Source organism: Pristis pectinata, chromosome 29 (genome assembly GCF_009764475.1).
Source record: "Pristis pectinata isolate sPriPec2 chromosome 29, sPriPec2.1.pri, whole genome shotgun sequence".
In the NCBI taxonomy this organism is placed as follows: domain Eukaryota; kingdom Metazoa; phylum Chordata; class Chondrichthyes; order Rhinopristiformes; family Pristidae; genus Pristis; species Pristis pectinata.
The window spans coordinates 16,302,119-16,323,849 of NC_067433.1; the positions used below are offsets into that span (position 1 = coordinate 16,302,119).

The window sequence follows — 21,731 nt, forward strand, 5'->3', positions numbered from 1 at the left end:
AATTGCAACCAGAGCAGATTTACAACATGGATGAAACTGGAAATGCTTACTAACAAAGACTTTCGCAATCCAGACCAAAGTATATGCCAAAAGTAAAAGGTGGGATGGTACTCCTAAAATGCAAATGCAAATGACTCACATGAACTCAAACATTGTGCAAGTGGCAAAGTGTTTGTTTAAAGGAATTGAAAGTATTAATGCCAGCGGAATAGTTCATCCAGAAGTATGGGTGAACTTGCAATTTTCCCCAGAGAGGACTGACACAAGGTTTGTTCCTTACATCCAGATGTGTTTTAATAAAGAACTAACAAGAATTAAAAGTAATGCTCCTGATGCCAGTTAACATACCCCTGCATTAACCACGGACACACTCCCCTCCATTCCCTAAGGTAATCAGAAGTCAACTGTATTTAGCTTCCACTTAAGTGCATCCAGCCACTCATCTTTCTTTATCTAGCCCCTTTCAAAAGACAAACATTCATCAGCCTGAAAGACTAATACAGTTACTGCTATCTGCAGATGTTGTTTGACCTTTGCAGCATTTTGTGCTTTCTCTTAATGGACTACTGTCTCTCTCTCTCTGACCATAAAAAGCATAACAACAGGCATAATTTAGCAATTATTTAACCATTTTATTAAAAGAATCTTGAAAGCAGACTTGCATGCAAACATCAGGTGCTGATAGAATGGGCACATACTGTTGTTTTAAAAAAAAGGCCACAAATCAAAAAACAAAAACCGCAGAAGTTCTGAAAACAATAAAAATAAAAACAGAAATGCTGGAAATACCCAGCAGGTCAGGCAGCATCTGTGGAGAAAGAAACTGGGTTAATGTTTCAGGTTGATCGTCTTTCCTCAAAATAGTGAGGACAGGTCATCACCCTAAAATGTTAGCTTTATTCTTCCCTCCATAGATGCTGTCCGTACTGCTAAGTATTTCCAACATCTTCTGTTTTTATATCGAGACACAAATAGCTGTTAAAATGCCAAGGAAACAGAAGTTGCAGCTGGTAGAAAAAAAACTAAGGACTGACCCGATTTCTATAGTCCCATTCACAACCTCAGGATATCTCAAAGCATTCACAGCCAATGAAATGATTATTATCTGTGGTCATGTCAAAAAAACAGTAGCCAACTTATACACAGCAGATAACCTGTTTCAGTGATGTTGCATGAGGGGTAGATTATTGACCCCAGGAAGACAGCCCTTTCTCTGCTTTAACACAGAATTATTGCCCCTCCAAGAGAACAGACTGGGTCTCAGTTTTATATCGCATCCAAGAGGTTGCTCACAGTCTCCCAGTGGCTGATTTCAGACCAGGCAAAATCCTCATGTTCATTACGTTGGGAAGACCCAGATGCTCAAGAGTGTCCTGTAAATCAACTTAAGCCCTCTACAAAAGTCAGGGGAAAGAAGGCCAAACTAGTAAGATAGAAGACCATTACTGCTAAAATGTCTCTATTATTGCTGTTCTTAGCCCCATCTCACGTTCTAACATTTGGTAGTCTGGCTGCATATCAGGTGCATCACCCACGCGTGATGAGTCAAAGAAATAAAACACAAATTCCCACAATGTTGGCTCTTAGCACCACAGTCCCCTACATACTCTTCCTAAATCTCTCTGCCCCGCCATCTGTCTCTTCAAGAGCCTCTGTGACTGCTTCCCATGACTTCAGGCAGGCACGGTAGTGTAGCGGTTAGCGTAAAGCTTTACAGCACCAGTGACCTGGGTTCAATTCCGGCCACTGTCTGTAAGGAGATTGTACTTTCTCCCCGTGTCTGCGTGGGTTTCCTTCGGGTGCTCCAGTTTCCTCCCACATTCCAAAGATGTACGGGTTAGGAAGTTGTGGGCATGCTACGTTGGCACCGGAAGCATGGCGACACTTGCGGGCTGCCCCCAGAACACTCTACGCAACAAGATGAATTTCACTGTGTGTTTCGATGTACATGTGATTAATAAAGAAATCTTATCTTCATTCCAATTCACCTTCAGCAGTTCCCTCAGTATATTCTTTACATGAAATCACGAAGGTCGACCCATGGCAGTGGTCTGTGTTGGTACATTAGCATTGTAAGGACAAGTGAAGAAAGAGGTTGGCTGCTGAATCTGGCACAGTGCATGCAAGACTGCTCAGAAGTTAGTGAGAAATTATTGCAAATTATCTTAATTTCCTCCATTCGCAAAGCTTATACACCCAGCTCCCAAAGTAGCACCTGCTTTACGTAACGTGCTTTTCTTTGAACAAGTCATGGGGTAGGGTCGGCTAAATCTGAGAAGAAATAAAAACCCAGGAGTCTAAAGATATTAACCTTCACAGAGAAAATATTTCATCCAATGCTTCCAAACTATTCCAAAATAGCACAGAACAAAGCAAAAACATGGACCAGCCCAGACTAGATTAATTGAGAATCATTTGGAGTAGTTACGGAGTCAGAGAGTCATACAGCACAGAAAGAGGCCCTTCAGCCCATCATGTCCAGGCTGACAAGCACCCATACAAATTAATCACATTTACCAGCACTTGGCCTGTGGCGATTCAAGTGTTCATCCAGATACTTTTTAAAACGTTTGAGAGCTTCTGCCTCCACCATCTTCCCAGGCAGTGCATCCCAGATTACACCCAGCCTCAGGGTGGAAGAAATTCCTCAGATCCCCCTAACCATCTTATTCCTCACTTTAAACCCATGTCCTCTGGTCACGGTAGTGTAGCGGTTAGCGTAACGCTTTACAGCACCAGCAACCCGGGTTCAATTCTGGCTGCTGTCTGTAAGGAGTTTGTACGTTCTCCCTGTGTCTGCGTGGGTTTCCTCCGGGTGCTCCGGTTTCCTCCCACATTCCAAAGACATACGGGTTAGGAAGTTGCGGGCATGCTACGTTGGCGCCGGAAGCGTGGCGACACTTGCGGGCTGCCCCCAGAACACTCTACGCAAACCGTGCATTTCACTGCGTGTTTTGATGTACACGTGACTAATACAGATATCTTATAAATGTCTCCTTTATGGAGAAATGTTTCTCACTGTCCACCCCTTCTATGCTCTTGTAACTTTGTCCACCTCCATCAGGTCCCACCCCTGCTCCAAGGATGACAAACCCAGTTCCAGCCTCAATATTACATATCTAGAGGCATGGGAGTAGATCTGTGAGGATGACAGCAGAGGTTCTACGCATCAGGGAGAGGCTGGACGGGGGATCCTTACAAGTGATGTTTTAGAGACGTAGGATTAGGAAGGGTTGGAGAGGAGAAGGCATTTCTTTTGCGAGGGAAGTCCAAAACTAGGTAGGAAGTCACGAATAAATCCAGTAGGGAATTCTAGAGGAACGCTGTCTAGAGAGCATTGAGAATGCAGAACTTCCTCCCAGACGGCATGACTGAGCAGCAATAGTGAGGGTAAGAGATTTGTTCGGAGCATCAACGCCAGCACATGCCGGAAGGGCAGCATAGTCTTTTCCTGTGCTGTGAATTTCAATGTAAATCAGGGCAAACATAACCTATTCCTTCAGGTGGAGGCAAACATCCAGTGTACAAAAGGCCTTGAAAAGAACACCATCTTTTCTGGTCGATTTGGGTCAGAGTTCGACCTTAACTTCTTGTAGTGTGTCTTGGTCGATCTTGTCCAGTTGCCTGAACCAGCGGTGGTGGGCAAGCAGGGCGCCATTCTTGGCAGCGATGGCCATCATCTCGAGGGTGCTGGCTGCCCATTCAATGGCGTTGAGGTGGTAAAGCTGGTCGTGGAGGACAAAGGGTGGCACCCGGTCGTCCGGGCTGTAGCGGGGGTGGGCGAGCCACTGGGCCTGGCGCACAGCAGCGTAGGATGGGAAGAGGTGCCTCAGACCCTCCTCGCCCAGGGGTTCAGGTGACAGCACCTTCCAGACCCGGGCGGGGGGTGTGCCCCTTGTGACGGGTGCCGAGACACTGGCACCCAGGATGAAGTTGCCCGAGTGCACGGTGGTGCCAATGGTGGTGGGACGGAACGGCCCAGCCCCATGGTAGCTGAAGAAGGAAGCATTTAAACGGCCCTCCACCAGCGTGACAAACTTCTGTTGGTACCGGCCCCGAGGCACATCGATCGGCTGGGAGAAAGCCCGGAAATGGATTTCCGGATCGGAACTCTGTATGGGGGCTGCAACAATTACGATGTCGTACGCCCCATAGTCAGTGTGGGGGCCCACCAGGTAGTTCACCTCATAGACGGTAACAACCTCACCTGAAATTTAAGGAGAGAACACTGCATCACCTGGATAGAACACACATCCCCTCTTCTTCTGCCCCTTCCACAATTATCTGCATTCTTACCCTCATGAAATGTTCTCATGCACCACCCAAGCAAAATTTCACCCCAAGACATTCAAGGCAGTAACTCACAATAGCTTGGAGTCATAGAGTAACACAGCATGGAAAAAGGCCCTTCGGCCCAACTGGTCCATGCTGACCAAGATGCCCGTTTAAGCCAATCCTATTTGCCCACATTTGGTCCATATCCCTCTGAACCTTTCCTAACCATGTACCTGTCCAAGTGTAGTTTATGTACATGTTGTTCGTGTACATATACCTGCCTCAACCACATCCTTTGGCAGCTCGTTCCATATACAGACCACACTCTGGGTGAAAAAGTTGCTTCACAGGTTCCTATTAAGTCTCTCCCCTCTCACCTAAAACCTGTGCCCTCTAGTTCTTGATTCCCCAACTCTGGGAAAAAGATTGTGTGTATCCACCCTATTTATGCCCCTCGTGATTTTATATACTTCTATATGATCACTCTTCATTCTCCCTTGCTCCAATGAAAAAAAAGTCGTAGCTTGTTCTCCTTCTCTCTATAACTCAATCCCTCAGGTCCTGGCAACATCCTTGTAAATCTTTTCTGCATTCTTTCCAGCTAACTAGCACCTTTCCTATAGCAGGGTGACCAAAACTGAACACAATATTCCAAAGTCGGCCTCACCAACTTCTTGTACAACTAGGCAACTTCTTTGACAGCACATGAAAATCAAAATAAATGCAGATGATGCAAATCCAAAATAAAAAAAAACAGAAAATGCTGGAGAGACCGAGCAGGTCAGGTAGCATCTGTGGGAAGAGAAACAGTCCACATTTCAGGTCTGTGACCCTTCGTTACAGCTGGGAGAGAGAGAGAGAGAGAGAGAGAGAGAGATTGAAGTTAGTTTTCAATAGGAGGGAACTTGGGGGGTGGGGGGTATGTGTAGAAGAAAGGGAATGGGGCTGTGATAGGATGATTCAAAATGGCTTAATGGTAGCACATTAAGCTTCTTGGTCCGTGTAATGTTTTGTTAATGGTAAGGTGGTGGGACAGAATGATGTTAATTTAAGTTTATTTAATTTATGTTTGTCATGCTTGTAACATCCTGTGCTGCTGCTGCAATAAGCTCATTTTCATGGCATAAATTTGAACCTCTCAGATCTGCCACTCCATCTGGAAGGATAGGGCATAAACCAGCAACGACAAGTTATACAGCTTCTTGTGGCTGGGTTTCAATCCTCCACAGCACTTTGGAAGCACCTGCTCTGAAAGAGCTGCAATGGTTCAAGGCAGTGGCTCCCAATACCTTCCAAGGGGTAGTTGGAGTTGGGTAGTAAATGCTGACCTTCATAATTATTTCCACATCCCTTGGACAAAAGATAACAGGGTGGGGACACATGTGACAGCAGATGCTGGAATCTGGAGCAGAAAAACAAACAGTAATACAGTGAATGGTGAATAAACGTATTCAGAGGTGTAGGTTTTAAGGAACATCTCAAAAGGAGGAGAAGTTTAGGGAGGGAATTCCAGAGCTTAGGATCCACACTGCTGAAGGCACAGCCACTGCAGGGAGAACCACAGGGATCCTCTGCTTTCCCCGAGCTCCCGGGCTTGTGTGGAGCTCATTTGGTGTGCACTTCCTGTGTGCACGTCCCAGAAACTGGGTAAGAAATTTAGGCATCAAAATATGCATTTTCTATAGGTTAAATGCATCGGAAGGAGGAAAGACTTATTGTGCTTTACAGTCAATGAAGAGCAGTCATCAACATAATGTAGGAGAAACAGCAGACAATTTTTCACACAGTCCAGGTAATCTGTGTTAGAAATTATTTGTTGAGGGACACCTAGTTAACACAGAGGACAACTTCCCTGGAATTTCTCTCAGCCAGCCGAGAGGGCAATTTAACATCTCATCCAGAATCCTGCACTTCCAACAGCTCGGCATGCACTGAGCAAAAGGTACAAGGAGATGACAGGATAAACTCTTTCTTGTACACAAGAGAATGGTTTTGATTTGGACCTTGCTGCGCAAGTGTGCTGGACCCGGATTCAGTGAATGGAAATGGAATTGGACCAGCATTTGACAGAGAATAATCTGTGGGGAAAGAAAGGAAGGAATGGGACTGATGAAATTGTTCTACTTGGATCCTACACGGTCTCGAGGGGCCGAATGGCCTCCTCCTCTGCCATGACAATTCTATGTTTGTACAACTGGAAGTACAAATCTGGATTTGAAGCTTCCAAGAGTTTTCACAACATTAGGATAAGGACTCAGCAATACCAATCTGTCCTCTGAATGGCAAGTGCCCAAGAACAAAGCCATGGTTGGCTCCCAATAACTTTCTTCTGGCCACCCACGTCATTGACTGATGGTCGAAACTAGAGGACTCACCATTGCGACGAGGCCTCTCCTTGGCATCTACTGAGGTGACCTTGCCTTTGATGAGGTTGACTTTAGCAGAGTAAAGCAGGCCTGAGCATATCAGCTGGTTTCCCTCTTCCACAGTCCACAGGTCGGACTCGGTCTCTGAAAGCGAGGTCATGCCTGCAGGTGGGACAAAGGCATCAGGTTTTGAGTTATCATTTTGCCTCTGATTCACAGGCTGTGGATTCAAGTCATGTGCAAATCCAGCCTGATGCTCTCTGTGCAGCACTGGGTAAGTGGCACACTGTCTGACAGGATGTTAAACCAAGTGAAAATTAAAAGAACTGCATATTGGAAGCCTGAAATACAAACAAAAGTGCTGGATACATTCTGTAGGCCAGGCAGCATCTGTGAAAAGTCATCAATCTGAAACATTAATTCAGTTTCTCTTTTCACAGATGTTGCCTGACCTGATGAATATTTACAGCATTTTCTGCTTTTACATTAAACCAAAGCTCAGCCTGTTCTCTTAAGTGGATGAGAGAGGCTCCACAACACTATTCTGCAGAGGAGAGATTCCACCAGTGTTCTGGCCAATCTCTACCTCTCAACCAAGCCACTGAAAGACAGATTACCTGGTTATTATCAGGACCATGCTGTGCACAAATTGTCTGTCCCATCTCCTCCATCACAACATTGTGGAATCAAGTATTGGTTGCAAAGTACTTCAGGAAATCCAAAGGAGTGTTATGCCATCCTGTCTTAATAAACTTCTCTTTTCTTGTTGTTTCAAAGAGAGAGAGAGATTCTGTATTGTTGGTTGGATTGCTTTATATAGAGCAATTCCTGCCTTTCCACTGCTCACACTATTTACTATTCAGCAGGATTATATTCCCATATTTTCCTTATTATATACTGTAGATGGAGGATGTTTCAATCCATTAAGTCTTTGCCAACTCACACAGCAATCCCATACCCTAACTAATTCTCCCTGTAATCTACTCTCCAGAATCCCATCAACTTTCCCTCAGATTCTACCACCCATCTACACACTCATAAAATTAACAGTGATCAATTAACCTACTGATCGACATGTCTTTGGGATTTGGGAGGAAACCCTTGTGGTCACAGGGAGAACGTGCAAACTCTACACAAGTAGCACTAGAGGTCAGGATTGAACCTGGGTCACTGGAGCTGTGAGGCAATGGGTCTACCAGCTGTGCCGCCCATGCAGAAAGAAAAGTTTTGTGTTCCAAAAGCAGCTTTCACCACCAATGGACATCCCAAAGTGCTTTATTGCCAAATTAGAAGTGTAACATAGCAGGCAACTTGCACACAGTGGATCCCACAATACAGCAATATGGTCGAGTGGATAATCTGTTTGTAGTCTTGTTGCTCCTGCAGTTAATATTGGCCGGGACATTGGAGAACTTCCCTGGTCTTCTTCAAAACAAAGAGGTTGGACAAACTTGGGTTATTTTCTCCGGAGCCTCGAAGGCTGAGGGGAGAGAAACAGAGTCACGTTTTAGGTCAGAGATTCTTTGTCAGAATCCGTCTGTGAGGGCCTTCGACCTGAAATATTAACTCTGTTTCTCCTTCCGCAGCTACCGCCCAAGCGCTTCTGCAGCACCTTCTGGTTTTAATTCAGGATTTACTGAGTGGACTGCAGGTCACTCTGGCTCTGCGCTTCCTGGAACAGTGCAAATGATATGCTCTGACATTGCAGGAATAGGAAAAGCCAAGACCTTTTCTGTACCAGCCTGCATCACGGCAGGGACTTTGAGAAGATGCCTCCTGATTCACTATCTCTGCAGGGTAACTGCAGATGGACAATAAATGCACCCTGGCCAACACCGCCTGTACCTGGGGTTTTAAGTGCTCCTAAGTACTGCATTAGATGGGAAAGTGACCACCCCCGTGTGATATTGATGCACCCCATTTCATCTGTTAACCTTGGATCGAATCTCCCAGTGGGAATTTCAGGAACCATGGAGGGGTGGGGAGGTGAAGGAGGAGGGTAAATGTTGGACAACCTTCCTGGCAAATTAGCCATGCCCACAGAAGGTTACCACAGCTGGCTAAGCCACAACCTCAACCTGCAGGACATGGAAGTTGTCAAATAAAGGATCAACGGCAATGACAACCTCCTATCCCTATTTTTGAAATACCACAATATTAGCTCTACCTGTATCCCGAGCAATCAACAAATAATGTGAAGTGCTTCTGTACCTACGAAGGCATTGACGTTGACACCTTCCCCGTAGGTCAGCCTGATGATGGAGCCAACCATCTCATCGATGAACCTCTGGCTGATGCCAACCTCCTGCAAGGCTTCATCAATGGAATGCTTGGTCATCTGTACAAAATTGTCACCTCCGAGCACCTGCAGCAGCTTCTCCATGGTTGTGAAGGAGTAGCCCTGAGCCTGGTACTGATAGATTCTGCAGGCAAAGAATACAGATGTTTCAGTCTCCAATTGAGCATTAAACTTCAAGAACAGCAAGATCATGAGTCTTAAATCCCTCTTGCAGAAGCAGCAGCAATTTGCTTTTACTTCTTTCAATTTATTTCCTGCATTTGCAGCTCTAGGTCCCCTCTGGTTTGGGTGATCACTTTGACAGACACCTCCTTTTGATCAGGTGACCCTCCATTACCCTTCATTCCTCCATCCCTCTCTGATCTCTTGATTTCCTACATTCCTCCTATGAAGCTTGACACAAGTTTGGGGACCAACGCCTCACATAATTGGACACATGGCAACCGTCTGCACTCAACACTGTATGGCACAGAAACAGGCCCTTTGCCCCAATTCATCCACGCTGACCACAATGTCTAACTATACTAATCCCATTTGCCCATATTAGGCCCATTTTCCTCTCCTATCCAAGTAGCTGTCCAAATGCCTTTTAAATGCTGTAATTTTACCGGCCTCCACCACTTCCTCCGGCAGCACGTTCCATATATGCACCACCCTCTGTATGAAAAGGTTGCCGCTCAGATCTCCTTTAAAGTTCTCCCCTCTCAACGTAAGCTTATGCCCTCTAGTTTTAAGACTTCTTCATCTAGTAAAAAGACTATCACCACCCTATCAATGCCAATGAGTTTAACAACTTCTGATAACGATCCTGTTCACACTTCTTCTAGACCCAATTTTTCTTTCTTTCTTTGGCCCATTACCACCTTTGTTCACCATGGACTATATCCCTTTCATCATTTAATTCCTTCTGACTTCCAGCCAATCACAGATCTCGAGTTCCTTCCCACCCCTCTTTCTCTGCTGCTGCATTTGCTTAAAAACTGGACATAAATGTTCCCAGTTCTGATGAAAGATCATGAAACTGAAACATTAACCCTGTTTCTCTCTCCACAGATGCTGCCTGATCTGCTGAGTGTTGGATTTACTCGGGTGGGAGGTATAATGCGCTCTCGGTGACCCCAATGTATGGTTTATCCTTGTCCTGCTCCATGAACCATCTCTAGATGGGTTGGAGCACACAACTGCAATGCTCCTGGGAGGTGGTGATTACAACCCACGCAGCTTCTGACGAAGGACATTCCTTTCAAAACTGGCAGCAGCAGGCAAAGAAACCCTGGCCTTTTATTCTCCTACACAGTGTTGGGATCATGCCTTGCATCCGTCATTGGGGTGCCTTCGCTGCTGTGAATTAAGACAGCTCACCAGAGCTTCTGGGTGCTGAGGGGATGGGCAATAAGTCCCAGAAAACAAACTGAATCCCCACTCGTTGGGAGAACGTGCTTCGTCCCTCTCACACTCCTACTCGAAACAGCCAGACTAAGTTATGTGTTTGAGATCACACCCTATCACACTCTAAACAACCAAGCTAAGCTAACCCTGCTCCAAGGGGCATGCAAATAGGAAGAGGCCATTTAGTCCTTTGAGTCTTTACTGCAATTTAATTGGATCAGGGCTGATTCTATGTTCTAACCCCATCTTTGGCTCTGTGACACTTACTCCCTGCCTTGGCAAATCTCTCCCAACGCCAGTTTTGAAGTTTACAACAGACCCCCCCAGTCTCGATGGATGCCAATTCCCATTTCCTCTGTGTGAGGTGACCGGGCTGTCAGTGTAAGGTTACACTCATCTCTGGAGCATCTCGACAGTATAGACACCTATGTTAAGACTACTGTTTATTGACTACAGATCCGCCTTCAATACTATAATTCCAAGCAAACTCATCACCAGACTTCGAGACCTGGAACTCAACACCTCCCTCCATAACTGGATCCTTGATTTTCTGACGAACAGACCGCAATCAGTGAGGAGAGGCAGCAATACCTTTGGCATGATTATTCTCAACACTGGTGCCCCACAAGGGTGTGTCCTCAGCCCTCTACTCTACTCCCTATATACTATGACTGCATGGCCAGATTCTGCTCTAACTCCATCTACAAGTTTGCAGATGATACCACTGTAGTAGGCCGTGTCTCAAATAATGATGAGTCGGAGTATAGGAAGGAGATAGAGAGCTTAGTAACATGGTGTCATGACAACAGCCTTTCCTTCAATGTCAGCAAAACAAAAGTGCTGGTCATTGACTTCAGGAAAGGGGGCGGCGTACATGCACCTGTCTACATCAATGGTGCTGAGGTTGAGAGGGTTGAGAGCTTCAAGTTCCCAAGAGTGAACATCACCAATAACCTGTCCTGGTCCAACCACATAGACACCATAATCAAGAAAGCTCACCAGCGTCTCTGCTTCCTCAGGAGGCTAAAGAAATTTGGCATGTCCCCTTTGACACTCACCAACTTTTACCGATGCACCACAGAAAGCATCCTATCTGGATACATCATAGCTTGGTATGACAATTGCTCTGCCCAGGACCGCAAGAAACTGCAGAGAGTTGTGGACACAGTCCAGCACATCATGGACACCAGCCTCTCCTCCATGGACCCTGTCTATACCTCTCACTGCCTTGGTGAAGCAGCCAGCATAATCAAAGACCCCACCCACCTGGATCATTCTCTCTTCTCCCCTCAAGTAGAAGATACAGGAGCCTGAGGCATATACCACCAGGCTCAAGGACAGCTTACGTTCCACTGTGATAAGACTATTGAACAGTTCCCTTATATGATGAGATGGACTCTTGACCTCACAATCTACCTTGTTTTGACCTTGCACCTCATTGTCTACCTGCAATGCACTTCCCTGTAGCTGTGACACTTTACTCTGTATTCTATTATTGTTTTTACCCTGTACTATCTCAATGCACTGTGTAATGAATTGATCTGTATGAACGGTATGCAAGACAGGTTTTTCACTGTACCTCGGTACAAGTGAGAACAATAAACCAATACCAATAGCCCTTGGTCTGGACTCCCCACCCAAGGTCCCCAAATCAATTCCTTTTTGTTCTCCTCTAATTAATGTTTTAATCACCTCAATCAGTCTGCTCAAGTCCATTCTTTGCAACAAGCCTCATAATTTAACCCTTTCAGCATTAGTATTATTCTGCTCCCTTCCGAGTCCAGTGGACTGGGACAAACGGGGAGGAGATCCAATGTTTGCAAAGGAGCCAGAACAGAAGTGGATAACACGGCAGTTGTCCACATGTAGCTCTGCGCTCTCAGTAACGATGGCCCTTACCTCATGAACTTGTGCTGATAATTTTCCAGCCACATCTTCACCCGTAGGAAGTCAAAGCCGTATCGCCAGATCAGCTTGAAGAAGTTAATAATGAACCACTCGCTCTCTTCAAACACAAACTGCTCCCCATCGTACACCGCCAGCAGGTTGTTGGGATGCTTGCGCTCCTTAAGACCTTGTGTGTCAATGAACACAGGGAAAATTGAGATTCTAGGATTACAATGAATTCACTGCAGAGAAGCAGGCTTTTTGCCCAACTACCCCATGCTGCTTCTCCATCTTCTTTCCCCATCCTTCTATTCTATCATGTTGCCAGGACTTGAGGGCCTGAGTTACAGGGAGAGGTTGGGCAGGCTAGGACTTTATTCCTTGGAGCGTAGGAGACTGAGCAGTGACCTTACAGAGGTGTATAAAACCATGAGGGGCATAGATAGAGTGAATGCCACACAGTCTTTTTCTCAGGGAAAGGAAACCAAAAACTAGAGGGCACAGGTTTAAGGTGAGAGGGGAAAGATCTAAAAGGGACCTGAGGAGCAACTTCTTCACCCAGAGGGTGGTCCATATATGGAATGAGCTGCCAGAGGATTTAAGGCAGGTACATAACAGTTAAAAGACATTTGGGCAAGTACATGGATAGGCAAAGTTTAGAGGGATATTGGCCAAATGGGACCAGCTAAGGTGGACACCTTGGTCAGCACGGACGAGTTGGGCCAAAGGGCCTGCTTCCATGCTATACGACTCTATGACTATAACTCTCCCTCATGTTGTTTATCCAGCCTCCTTTAAGTGCACCTTCGCTTCTCACCTCAACCACTCCGCACTGGAGTGAGTTACACAGACTCTCTACTCCCCGATAAAGAAATTATTCAGTTATTTACACTCTGTTAATGACGGATGGGGGGAGCAAGTCTAAAATATCCAGGTTTGCATTATAGAGCAAGATGAGAAAGTAAATCGTAAGGGGTGCACAGAGTGTCTGCAGTGGGGTCTGGGCAGGATAAGTGGGTGGGGAATAATAAATGGAGATGTACAGTTGTCAGAAAGTTATTTTGTAGCTGCCGTACTACATCGTTCCCTGCCACTACTACATTCCTTTTCACATCCTCAACTTGAATGGATCTCCTGACAAGAAGTCAGGATTGGAAGAGTGTTGAGTAGAATTACAGGCAATCACACAATTAACAAGAAGAATATGCAAAGATTTGAACACGCTCCGAAGAACTTTAAATTTGGACCAGGAACCAGTGTAGATCAGCGAGTTCAGTTCTTGATGGGATTTGGTGTGTGTTAGTAGTTGGGATAAACGCAGGGGAATTGGTTGCATCATTTTTTATGGAGGAACACAGTTGGGAGTCTGGTGCAGAAGTTGCAAAACCAGGGATAAAGCATTCAGCAGCAAATGGATGCGTGATGTTATGGGACTGACAACGGTCAATCCTCATGGTGGAGAGGCATTGGGGTCAGAACACACCTCGGCGTTAAATAAGCTGGAGATGGCGTCTCACAACTCCAGTGATCCGGGTTCAATCTTGATTTCTGGCAATCTCTGTGCGGAATGTGTATGTTCTCCCGTGACCAAGTGGGTTTCCATTGAGTGACTGGGTTCCTCTCACATACCAAAGAGATGCAAGTTGGCAGATTAATTGGCTGATGTAAAATTGCCCCTCATGTGTAGGTGGATGATGGAATTGATGGGAACATGCGGAGAATAGGTTACAGGGAAAATTAGTGGGAGAATTGCATTCAGTTATTTACACTCTATGTTAATGACAGATGGAGGGAACAAGTGTAAAATATCCAGGTTTGCTGTTGTTATAAAGCAAGGTCAGAACATAAATTATAAAGGGGTGCACAAAGTGTCTCTAATGGGGTTTGGACAGGATAAGTGAGTGACCAATAATGAGGAAGTGTGTAATTATCCAGTTGGCAGAAAGAATGGTAGAAAGTTCTCTGTGAGCTGGCATAGACTAGATAGGCCAAATAGCCTCCTTCTACATCAATAGGCAAAATGGAACTTGTTTTAAATCCTTTATAATGCTGGGATTGTTCTTCTTAAGACTAGGGAGAAAGTTAAAGATTTGGATAACCACCTTGAGGGAAATAATTTTCAGGGCTACAGGGAAAGAGCAGAGAAATCGAGATTAATGGAAGATTTCCTTCAAATAGTCAATAAGACAAGATTGCACTGTATGGCTTTGTCCTGGGATGCAAGGTTCAAAAATTCTTCAACAGCAACGTGGCTGAAAAAAATAGCAGGATTATAAAGGAAATACAAAACTGCACTGGATGGAGAGAGTGCTGAGGAGGTTCATCAGGATGTTGCCTGGATTGGAGGACTTTAGTTCTGGGGAGAGATTGGATAGGCTGGGCTTGTTTTCCCTGGAGCAAAGGAGGCCAAGGGGTGGCTTGGTAGAAGTATGTAAGTTTATGAGAGGCATAGATGGGATAGTCAAAATCTTGTTTCCCATTGTCAGGTGATAGAAAACAAGAGGGCATATGTTTATGGTGAGAGGAAGGAGTTTTAAAGGGGGTCTGAGGGGTAAGTTTTTGTTTTACACAGAGTGGTTACTATCTGGAACACGCTGCCAGAGGAGGTGGTGAAATCAGATACAATCACTATGTTTACGAGGCATTTAGACCAACACTTAAATAGACAAGGCACACAAGGATATAGACCTAGTGCAGGCAAATGGGATTAGTGTAGATAGGCAAAAAGGTTATCATGGACATTTGGGCCGAAGGGCCCATTTCTGTGCTGTATGACTCAAAAATTCGTTGAGTTCAGAGTTCTCTTATGGTTGAGAGTTCGATGCAACTCACCCAGCAGCTGAACAAACTCTTTTATGTGCAGACTGAGAGGGTGAATGGTTGCCGCTCCTATCTCGTGGTCCTGGCCGCTGATTGTGGCCTTGGCCAATCGTCCTCCGACTGTCCCACTCTCGTAAACGTCGATCTGGACATCCCGTCCGAAATACTGCCTCAGGAAGTGGGCGGCTGCCGCTCCACCGATCCCAGCCCCGATCACAGCTGAGGGAAGCAGGAGTGGGGGGAGGAAAGAAAACAAATACTGTTATTCTAGTCACTTAAGCAGAGAAATGTCTAAGGGATTAAAGACCACACCTGACAAGTTCAACCTAAACAAGGAGATCTTACATCACAGGAAGAGGCCGAACTAATCCATTCTACCTGGGCTGGTTCTTTGATAGAAGTACATTGCAGCTGTACAGTTAATCCTGCTACCTCACAGCTCCAGCAGTCTGGGTTCAATCCCGACCTCGGGTGCTGTCTGTGTGGAGTTTGCATGCGTTTCCCTAGGGTGCTCCAGTTTCTTCCCACATTCCAAAGACGTGCAGGTTGGTAGGTGAATTGGCTGCCGTAAACTAACCCTGGTGTCGGTGGATGGCAGGAGAATGAGGGGGGAGTTGTCAGGCGTGAGAGAGTGCATTGATCGCAGGGAGATGTTGTGGAATGGGATTGCATCGATTCAATGGGCCAAATGACCTTCCACAGCATGTCAACCTTAAAATCACAGGAGGCCATTCAGCCCACTTTGTCTGGGTAGCTATTGAAGAGAACTCTAATCCCAGTTCCACAGTCCTGAAAATGATTTCCCTTCAGATATTTAATCAATTCCTCTTCATGATCCTTTAAAGTCTCCTCTTCACCTTCTTTACTGTGAGAAGAACAATCTCAGATTCCCACTTCCCTGCTGTTTCCTCTCAGCCTTGCAAGCTTTTCCTTTTTAGTTCCCTGCTGAAAGTTCCACTGAATCTGCCTCCACCATTCCTCTCTATCACAATAACTTGGTGCCTAAAAATTCTCATCTCCTCCTCTGCCAACTTGTGTTATATCCTCTGGTTACTGGCCTTCATGCTAATGGAAATAGTTTCTCCCTGTTTACTCCATCAAAAAAGATTAGTTGGCACTTGCAACAAAATCTATTTCTGTTCACTGTATTCTAAAACTGAAATTTAATTTAAAAAAATCACAGGATATGGATTTTGCTTCCTGACTGTCCCTAATTATCCTTGAACTGAGCCACTTCAAAGGTTCGTTAAGAGTCACCTCCATTGCTGTGGGTCAGATGTCACATGTAAGCCAGTCGCATTAAGGCAGGTTTCCTCCCCGAGAGGCCATTACTGAACCAGCCTGGTTTTTCGCAACAAATCTTAGTCACCACTTCAGACCCGATTCCAGATTTTCTTTTTAACTAAATGAATTTCAGTTCCCCATCTGCTGTAGTGGCATTTGAACTTGTGCCTTTGCATCATTAGTTCAAGATTTTGGACATTAGTCCACTCTGCTAACTAATCGTTCAATGCCAAGACATCACACAAACTGAAATCTTGCCCTTTTGTAGACTGACCTCAAGTCTCACAAACAGCTTTTTGGAACAAGCAGATTCATTTTGAAGCAAAGCAGCTTGGATTGTTGATGGGATGCACGTTCTGCCAGTCTTACTGGCTCAGCTGTCCCTGCATATCCTTGCAAAGCCTATAATCAGCACCACAAACAAACTGGCATGTTCCAACAGGCCAATGCCATCCTTCCGGAAGGGAAAAGATGTATCACGCAATCAGGATTTCCATCGACCACTCCAGTGACAGTCACAGAGAATGCGACAGTTTAAGCTGTACCAGCATATAACAGCTTGCGGTCTTCATTGGGCCTGGTCCTGGGAATGACTGATGTGATCTAAATAATAACAGCAAGACTATGGAGACCTTTAGTAATGGAGAATTGCCACAGGAATGGAGATGACAATTAAATCCCACCAATAAATATTGCTTCAATTAGGTTCATGTTTGGAAGGCGATTTTAATCATGGTAAACATGTTGTCAGTCGATGCAGTGAACAGTATAACTATTTTCCACAGGATTCCCAATTTTTCTTCTTCTTCTATCACCCGGGATTGAGGATGACTTGCTTCCACTCCAGTTCTGTGGGTTCTGAGGTCAACATGGGAACCAGACGCAGTTGGAGGGGTGGTGTGTGCCTTCTGCTGCTTATGCAGGACCTCTGTGCAACCTCGATGCATGGACTCAAGGTTCTCAATCTAATCTCAAATGCTTCTTCTCCCCGATGTATCGTCATAGGCCAGAGGGTCCCAGGAGTTGGTGGGGATGTTGCACTTTTCCCAAGGAAGCTTTGCAAACATCCTTGGATCTTGTTCTCTGTCCAGCTGGCAATCTCCTCCCACGATAGAGCTCGGTACTGGGTGTCCCTTTCAGGAATTTGGTTTTGGGCACACGAGTGATGTGGTCCATCCAACAGATCCTACTGGGAGTAACTAGGTCTTCAACACTGGTGATGTTGACCAGAAAAGGACTGGAAAAATACCACCAATATTGTCCTGATGCAGGGTTACAACCTGAAACGTCGACAGTTCCTTTCCTCCCACAGATGCTGCTTGATCCAGCAGATTGTTTGTGGCATTAAGGAGAGCTGCCAAACTGGGTGTGTGAGAGAACCAGTATAAATAACCTGGGTTAACCTCAACCTCACAACCTGCTTGCTACAAATTCATTTGTCAATGGCAGGACGGACCACAGTCAAAACTTCTCAACCTCACCTTGGATGGCGAGAAGGGGAGGACATGTCAGGGGACTTCAACAACACTGTAATTGTGGACATCTCCAAGAGACAATGTGTAATTCTGCTGTCTGCCACAGGATCCTCCCCAAACACTTCCTCCCGGTGACTGAGGAACTGCTCTTGGTATCACAGTGTGGATTCCACCATCTGGAGGCATGGTGAACCTGATGTTCCATGCAGGTCATCCAAGAGGAATGCAGGGAGTGACATCAACTGCAATACACAGTCTCGAGTCCAGATGAAGGGTCTTGACCTGAAATGTCGACTGTCCATTTCCCTCCACAGATGCTGCCCGACCCATTGAGTTCCTTCAGCAGTTTGTTTCTCATTCCAGATTGCAGCACCTGCAGTTTCTTGTGTCTTCACAATACACGGTCTTTTTTAACTGTATAAAAGGCTTTGTCTTTATCAATTAAGAGGGAAGGTGGAACATCCTTCTTCTCAAGTTTGGCTGCCCACAGAAACTCATCACCACCTTACGTCCACTACACGAAGATGTGCAGGCTGCATTGTTAACCAATGGGTCCACAACAGACCCAATCTCAGTGCAGACCAGTGTCAGGCACCGTGTTCTCAATCTTTCCCGCTGCACTGCTCCACCTCGCCTCCAATAAGCCCCCTGCTGGAGTGGAGCTCATCTACAGGTCAAATGGGAAATCTTTTTAACCTGCGTCACCTCCACTCCAGAGCTAAAGTCAATCCAACTTCAGTCATCAGGCTGCAGTATGACACTTGTCTGTGTGCATGTTTGGAAGCTGAGCTCCAAGTCATTTTTGACCTGTTCACTGAAGCAAATGACAAACAGGGCCTTACAATTAACACCCACAAAACAAAGGTCCTGTAGCAACCCCAGCAGCACAACACAATCCCTTGCAATAAAGGCCCACAATGAGAACCTGTGGAATGTGGATCCGCCTAAGTTTGTATCCACCTTGAGAAAGGTAGACATCGATGATGAAAATTATCTTCACCTTCAGCGTGTGAGCACAGCCTTTGGTCATCTGAGGAAAAGAGTGGCTGAAGATCAAGACCCGAGACTTGGCACAAAGCCCGGGGTCCTCTGCACAGCAGTGATCTAGGTGTTGCTGTATACTTCTGAGTCACGGGCTTGTCCTCTCCTTGGCCAACATCCCAGAACTGAGGCCTTAATTCAATGGGCAGGTCCCTAAAAGAGACACACTTAGTTCAGCCCATCACTGTCAGAAGTTACCAGGTGGATAAAAGAAACGGTTCAAGGATGTTCTCAGAGCGTTCTTGTGAAAGTGTAACCTCTCCACTGACTTGTGGGAACCCCTGGCCACTCACAGTGGTGGAGAAGTATCCGACTCGGCATTGGGAACTGAGTGTCTTTGTCTGGAGCACAAAGAATCCCAGTGTAATGGCGGACCTCCCAAATTACACCCCTCATCCGCGCCATTAAGCCTGCCTGCTCCCTGGACTGTGGGACACACAGGGGCACCTCAGGATCCATGGAACTGGAGTGGATGCAAGTCATCCCCACCCTCGAGAGATTCCCCAAGGATAAATCCAGTACCACACCATCCTTGAAGAGACAAAGTCCCATCCTCACACCAAGGGTACCCTCTCTCCTGCTGTTTGGCACTAGTATCACACTACATGTTTCTGCCACAGTCTGCAACCTCCCGGTCCAGCTTATTATTCTCTGCCATTTCCATTAAACCAGGGTCAACCCCGGTTTAATGAGCCAAAAGGCAGTCTGCCAGCAACACCAGGTGTACCTGAGGATGAGGTGCCAAGCCAGTGAGGCAACACATGTGCACACTGACAGTGGTTAGACAGAGATAATCGATCCCACCAACAATATATCAGACAAAAGCTGCTGATGCTCATTGATGGGGGTTTATCTGAAACCCTTCCATCCCTTGTGGTAAATGTCCTCTGGATCTAACATCTCTACATTCCTTTCTAACATCAATCCAGAGCAACTCTTATGGAGGTTTAACTAAACCTTCCGGCTTCAACCTCCAGCTAAAAAGTCAATTACCATTTGCAGTTCTGATCCCCCTCTCTCATTGCTCTTTTGTCTACGCCCTGTCCGCGTCCTGTCACAGACAATGAAATCTGAAAATATTTGTCATCTCTCCACACAGGCCCCGAACTGCCGACAGATCCCAGCGCTCGTTTTGGTTTCCAATGCAATTCCAATGTAAGAGGGAAGGAGAGAGAGAGAGAGAGAGAGAGAGAGAAGGGGTTCTACGCTCCTGTCCGCTCACGTCCTTGCACTGTGATCAGTCCAAGGAGCATGTTGCTGCAAGACAAGTGTTTTCATTCGGACTCCAGTGATTTAGCAGCGCGCATTGCCCATGCAATGATTGACAAACATTTACCTATCCTCTCTGGAGGTGGTATTTCTGCGTTGGGAGTCTCTGTGACGGCTCTCCCCAGCCACACGACGAGAAAAAACAGATTCAGCTCCCTAAACTTCACCATGTTAACTTCCTGTGCGTTCAATGACACCAAATCCAACCTACCATTTGGGCGTCGCCCCTGCAGCTCTTAAAGGTGTAGGCCTCCTGGAAAGAGTGTCAGTGAGGGACTAAACAGACTAGGGGCGTTGAGCGATGTCGTCCATCTGGTGTCACGAGTAGTTTTTAAACGAACGCTCTTCAAAAGTTTGACAGACGGGAAACGTTTCCAGAGCAATGAAACGATGAGCGCTAGGACCCGCCATCACACTCGCTGCTGCGCAGCTTGTCAATTGCTTCCTGAGGGTCACTGAACACTAAGCCAGCCCTGACTGTCACCCTGTTCCAGTCCTGAGTGAGCCGCCCTGCCACATCAAATTGATGAGTTTAATGTTGTAAAATGTTGCATTATTTCCTGCCAAACATCTGTCCCACTGTCAACACCAGTGGAATCAGATCACTTGGCCGTTTAGTTGTGGGATCTTGCTGAGCGCAAAACGCCTGCTGCGTTTCTTGTGTTACAAAAGGAAATGCACTCATATCTCTTTATGATGTAGGAGACCCTTCAGCCCACTGAGTCTATGTCGGCTCTCCGAGAAATCTCATCAGAACCATCCCCCCACTTATTTCCATGTAACCTATTCTCTCCCACATGCCCAGTTCTCCTACCACCTACCTGCACTGGTAGACAGGTGCATGTGCACCATCCCCTTCCCGAAGTCAATGACCAGCTCTTTTGTTTTGTCGACATTGAGAAAAAGATTGTTGTCATGACACCATGCCACTAGGCTCCTTATCTCCTTCCTGTACTCCAACTCGTCGTTAACTGAGATACAGCCCACTACAGTGGTGTCATCTGCAAACTTGTAGATGGAGTTAGAGCAGAATCTGGCCACGCAGTCGTGAGTGTACAGGGGGTAAGGTCGGGGGCTGACGATGCAGCCTTGTGGGGCGCTGGTGTTGAGCATAATCACGTGGGTACAGGTGCATTGAAGGCTGTCATGGCGGGTGGTGACATTTCTTTCGTCTTCTGTTCAACACGTGCAGCGGATGCGTGAAGTTCATCAGAAAGGGATGCACTGTTGTTGTTGGGTTCTGAGGGGATCAGAGGAGTTGGAGAGGGGATCAGCTATGATCTGATTGGATGGCAGAGCAGGCTTGTGAAGTGAATGCACTACTCCCATTCCTGTTCGTGAGTTCACAATTATTCTTCTATCAAACAGTATCAGTGAGGAATCAGGTAAAAAAATGTTTATCGACATAGTGTCTCCATTTTTTCTCTCTCTTTGATCATTAGTTTTTGCAATTTTCGTCAAAATCCCATAGGAATCCCTGGAGGCCAGGCCTAAGTTAGCACCAGAGTGAGGTGATGCTGGCTCATGACAGGGCAAGATCCCATGCTCGAGTGACTGGCTAATCACCGACGTGGTGCAGGTCATCTTGCAGATGCAGGTTCAACCTCTGTATGTCTATTTTAACCT

The 21,731-nt window shown here is 46.1% G+C and overlaps 1 protein-coding gene across 1 annotated transcript; it reads right to left on the reverse strand.

Annotated features, from left to right (window-relative positions):
- Positions 1-614: 614 nt before the first annotated feature.
- LOC127584272 (prenylcysteine oxidase-like) lies at positions 615-20,294 on the reverse strand. The gene is made up of 6 exons (XM_052040923.1): positions 20,173-20,294; positions 15,049-15,255; positions 12,229-12,403; positions 8,853-9,064; positions 6,651-6,803; positions 615-4,207 (listed from the first exon to the last, which is right to left on the reverse strand). Exons 1-6 carry the CDS (start codon positions 20,273-20,275, stop codon positions 3,570-3,572), a joined length of 1,488 nt encoding a protein of 495 aa, XP_051896883.1. The 5' UTR covers positions 20,276-20,294; the 3' UTR covers positions 615-3,569.
- Positions 20,295-21,731: the final 1,437 nt, after the last annotated feature.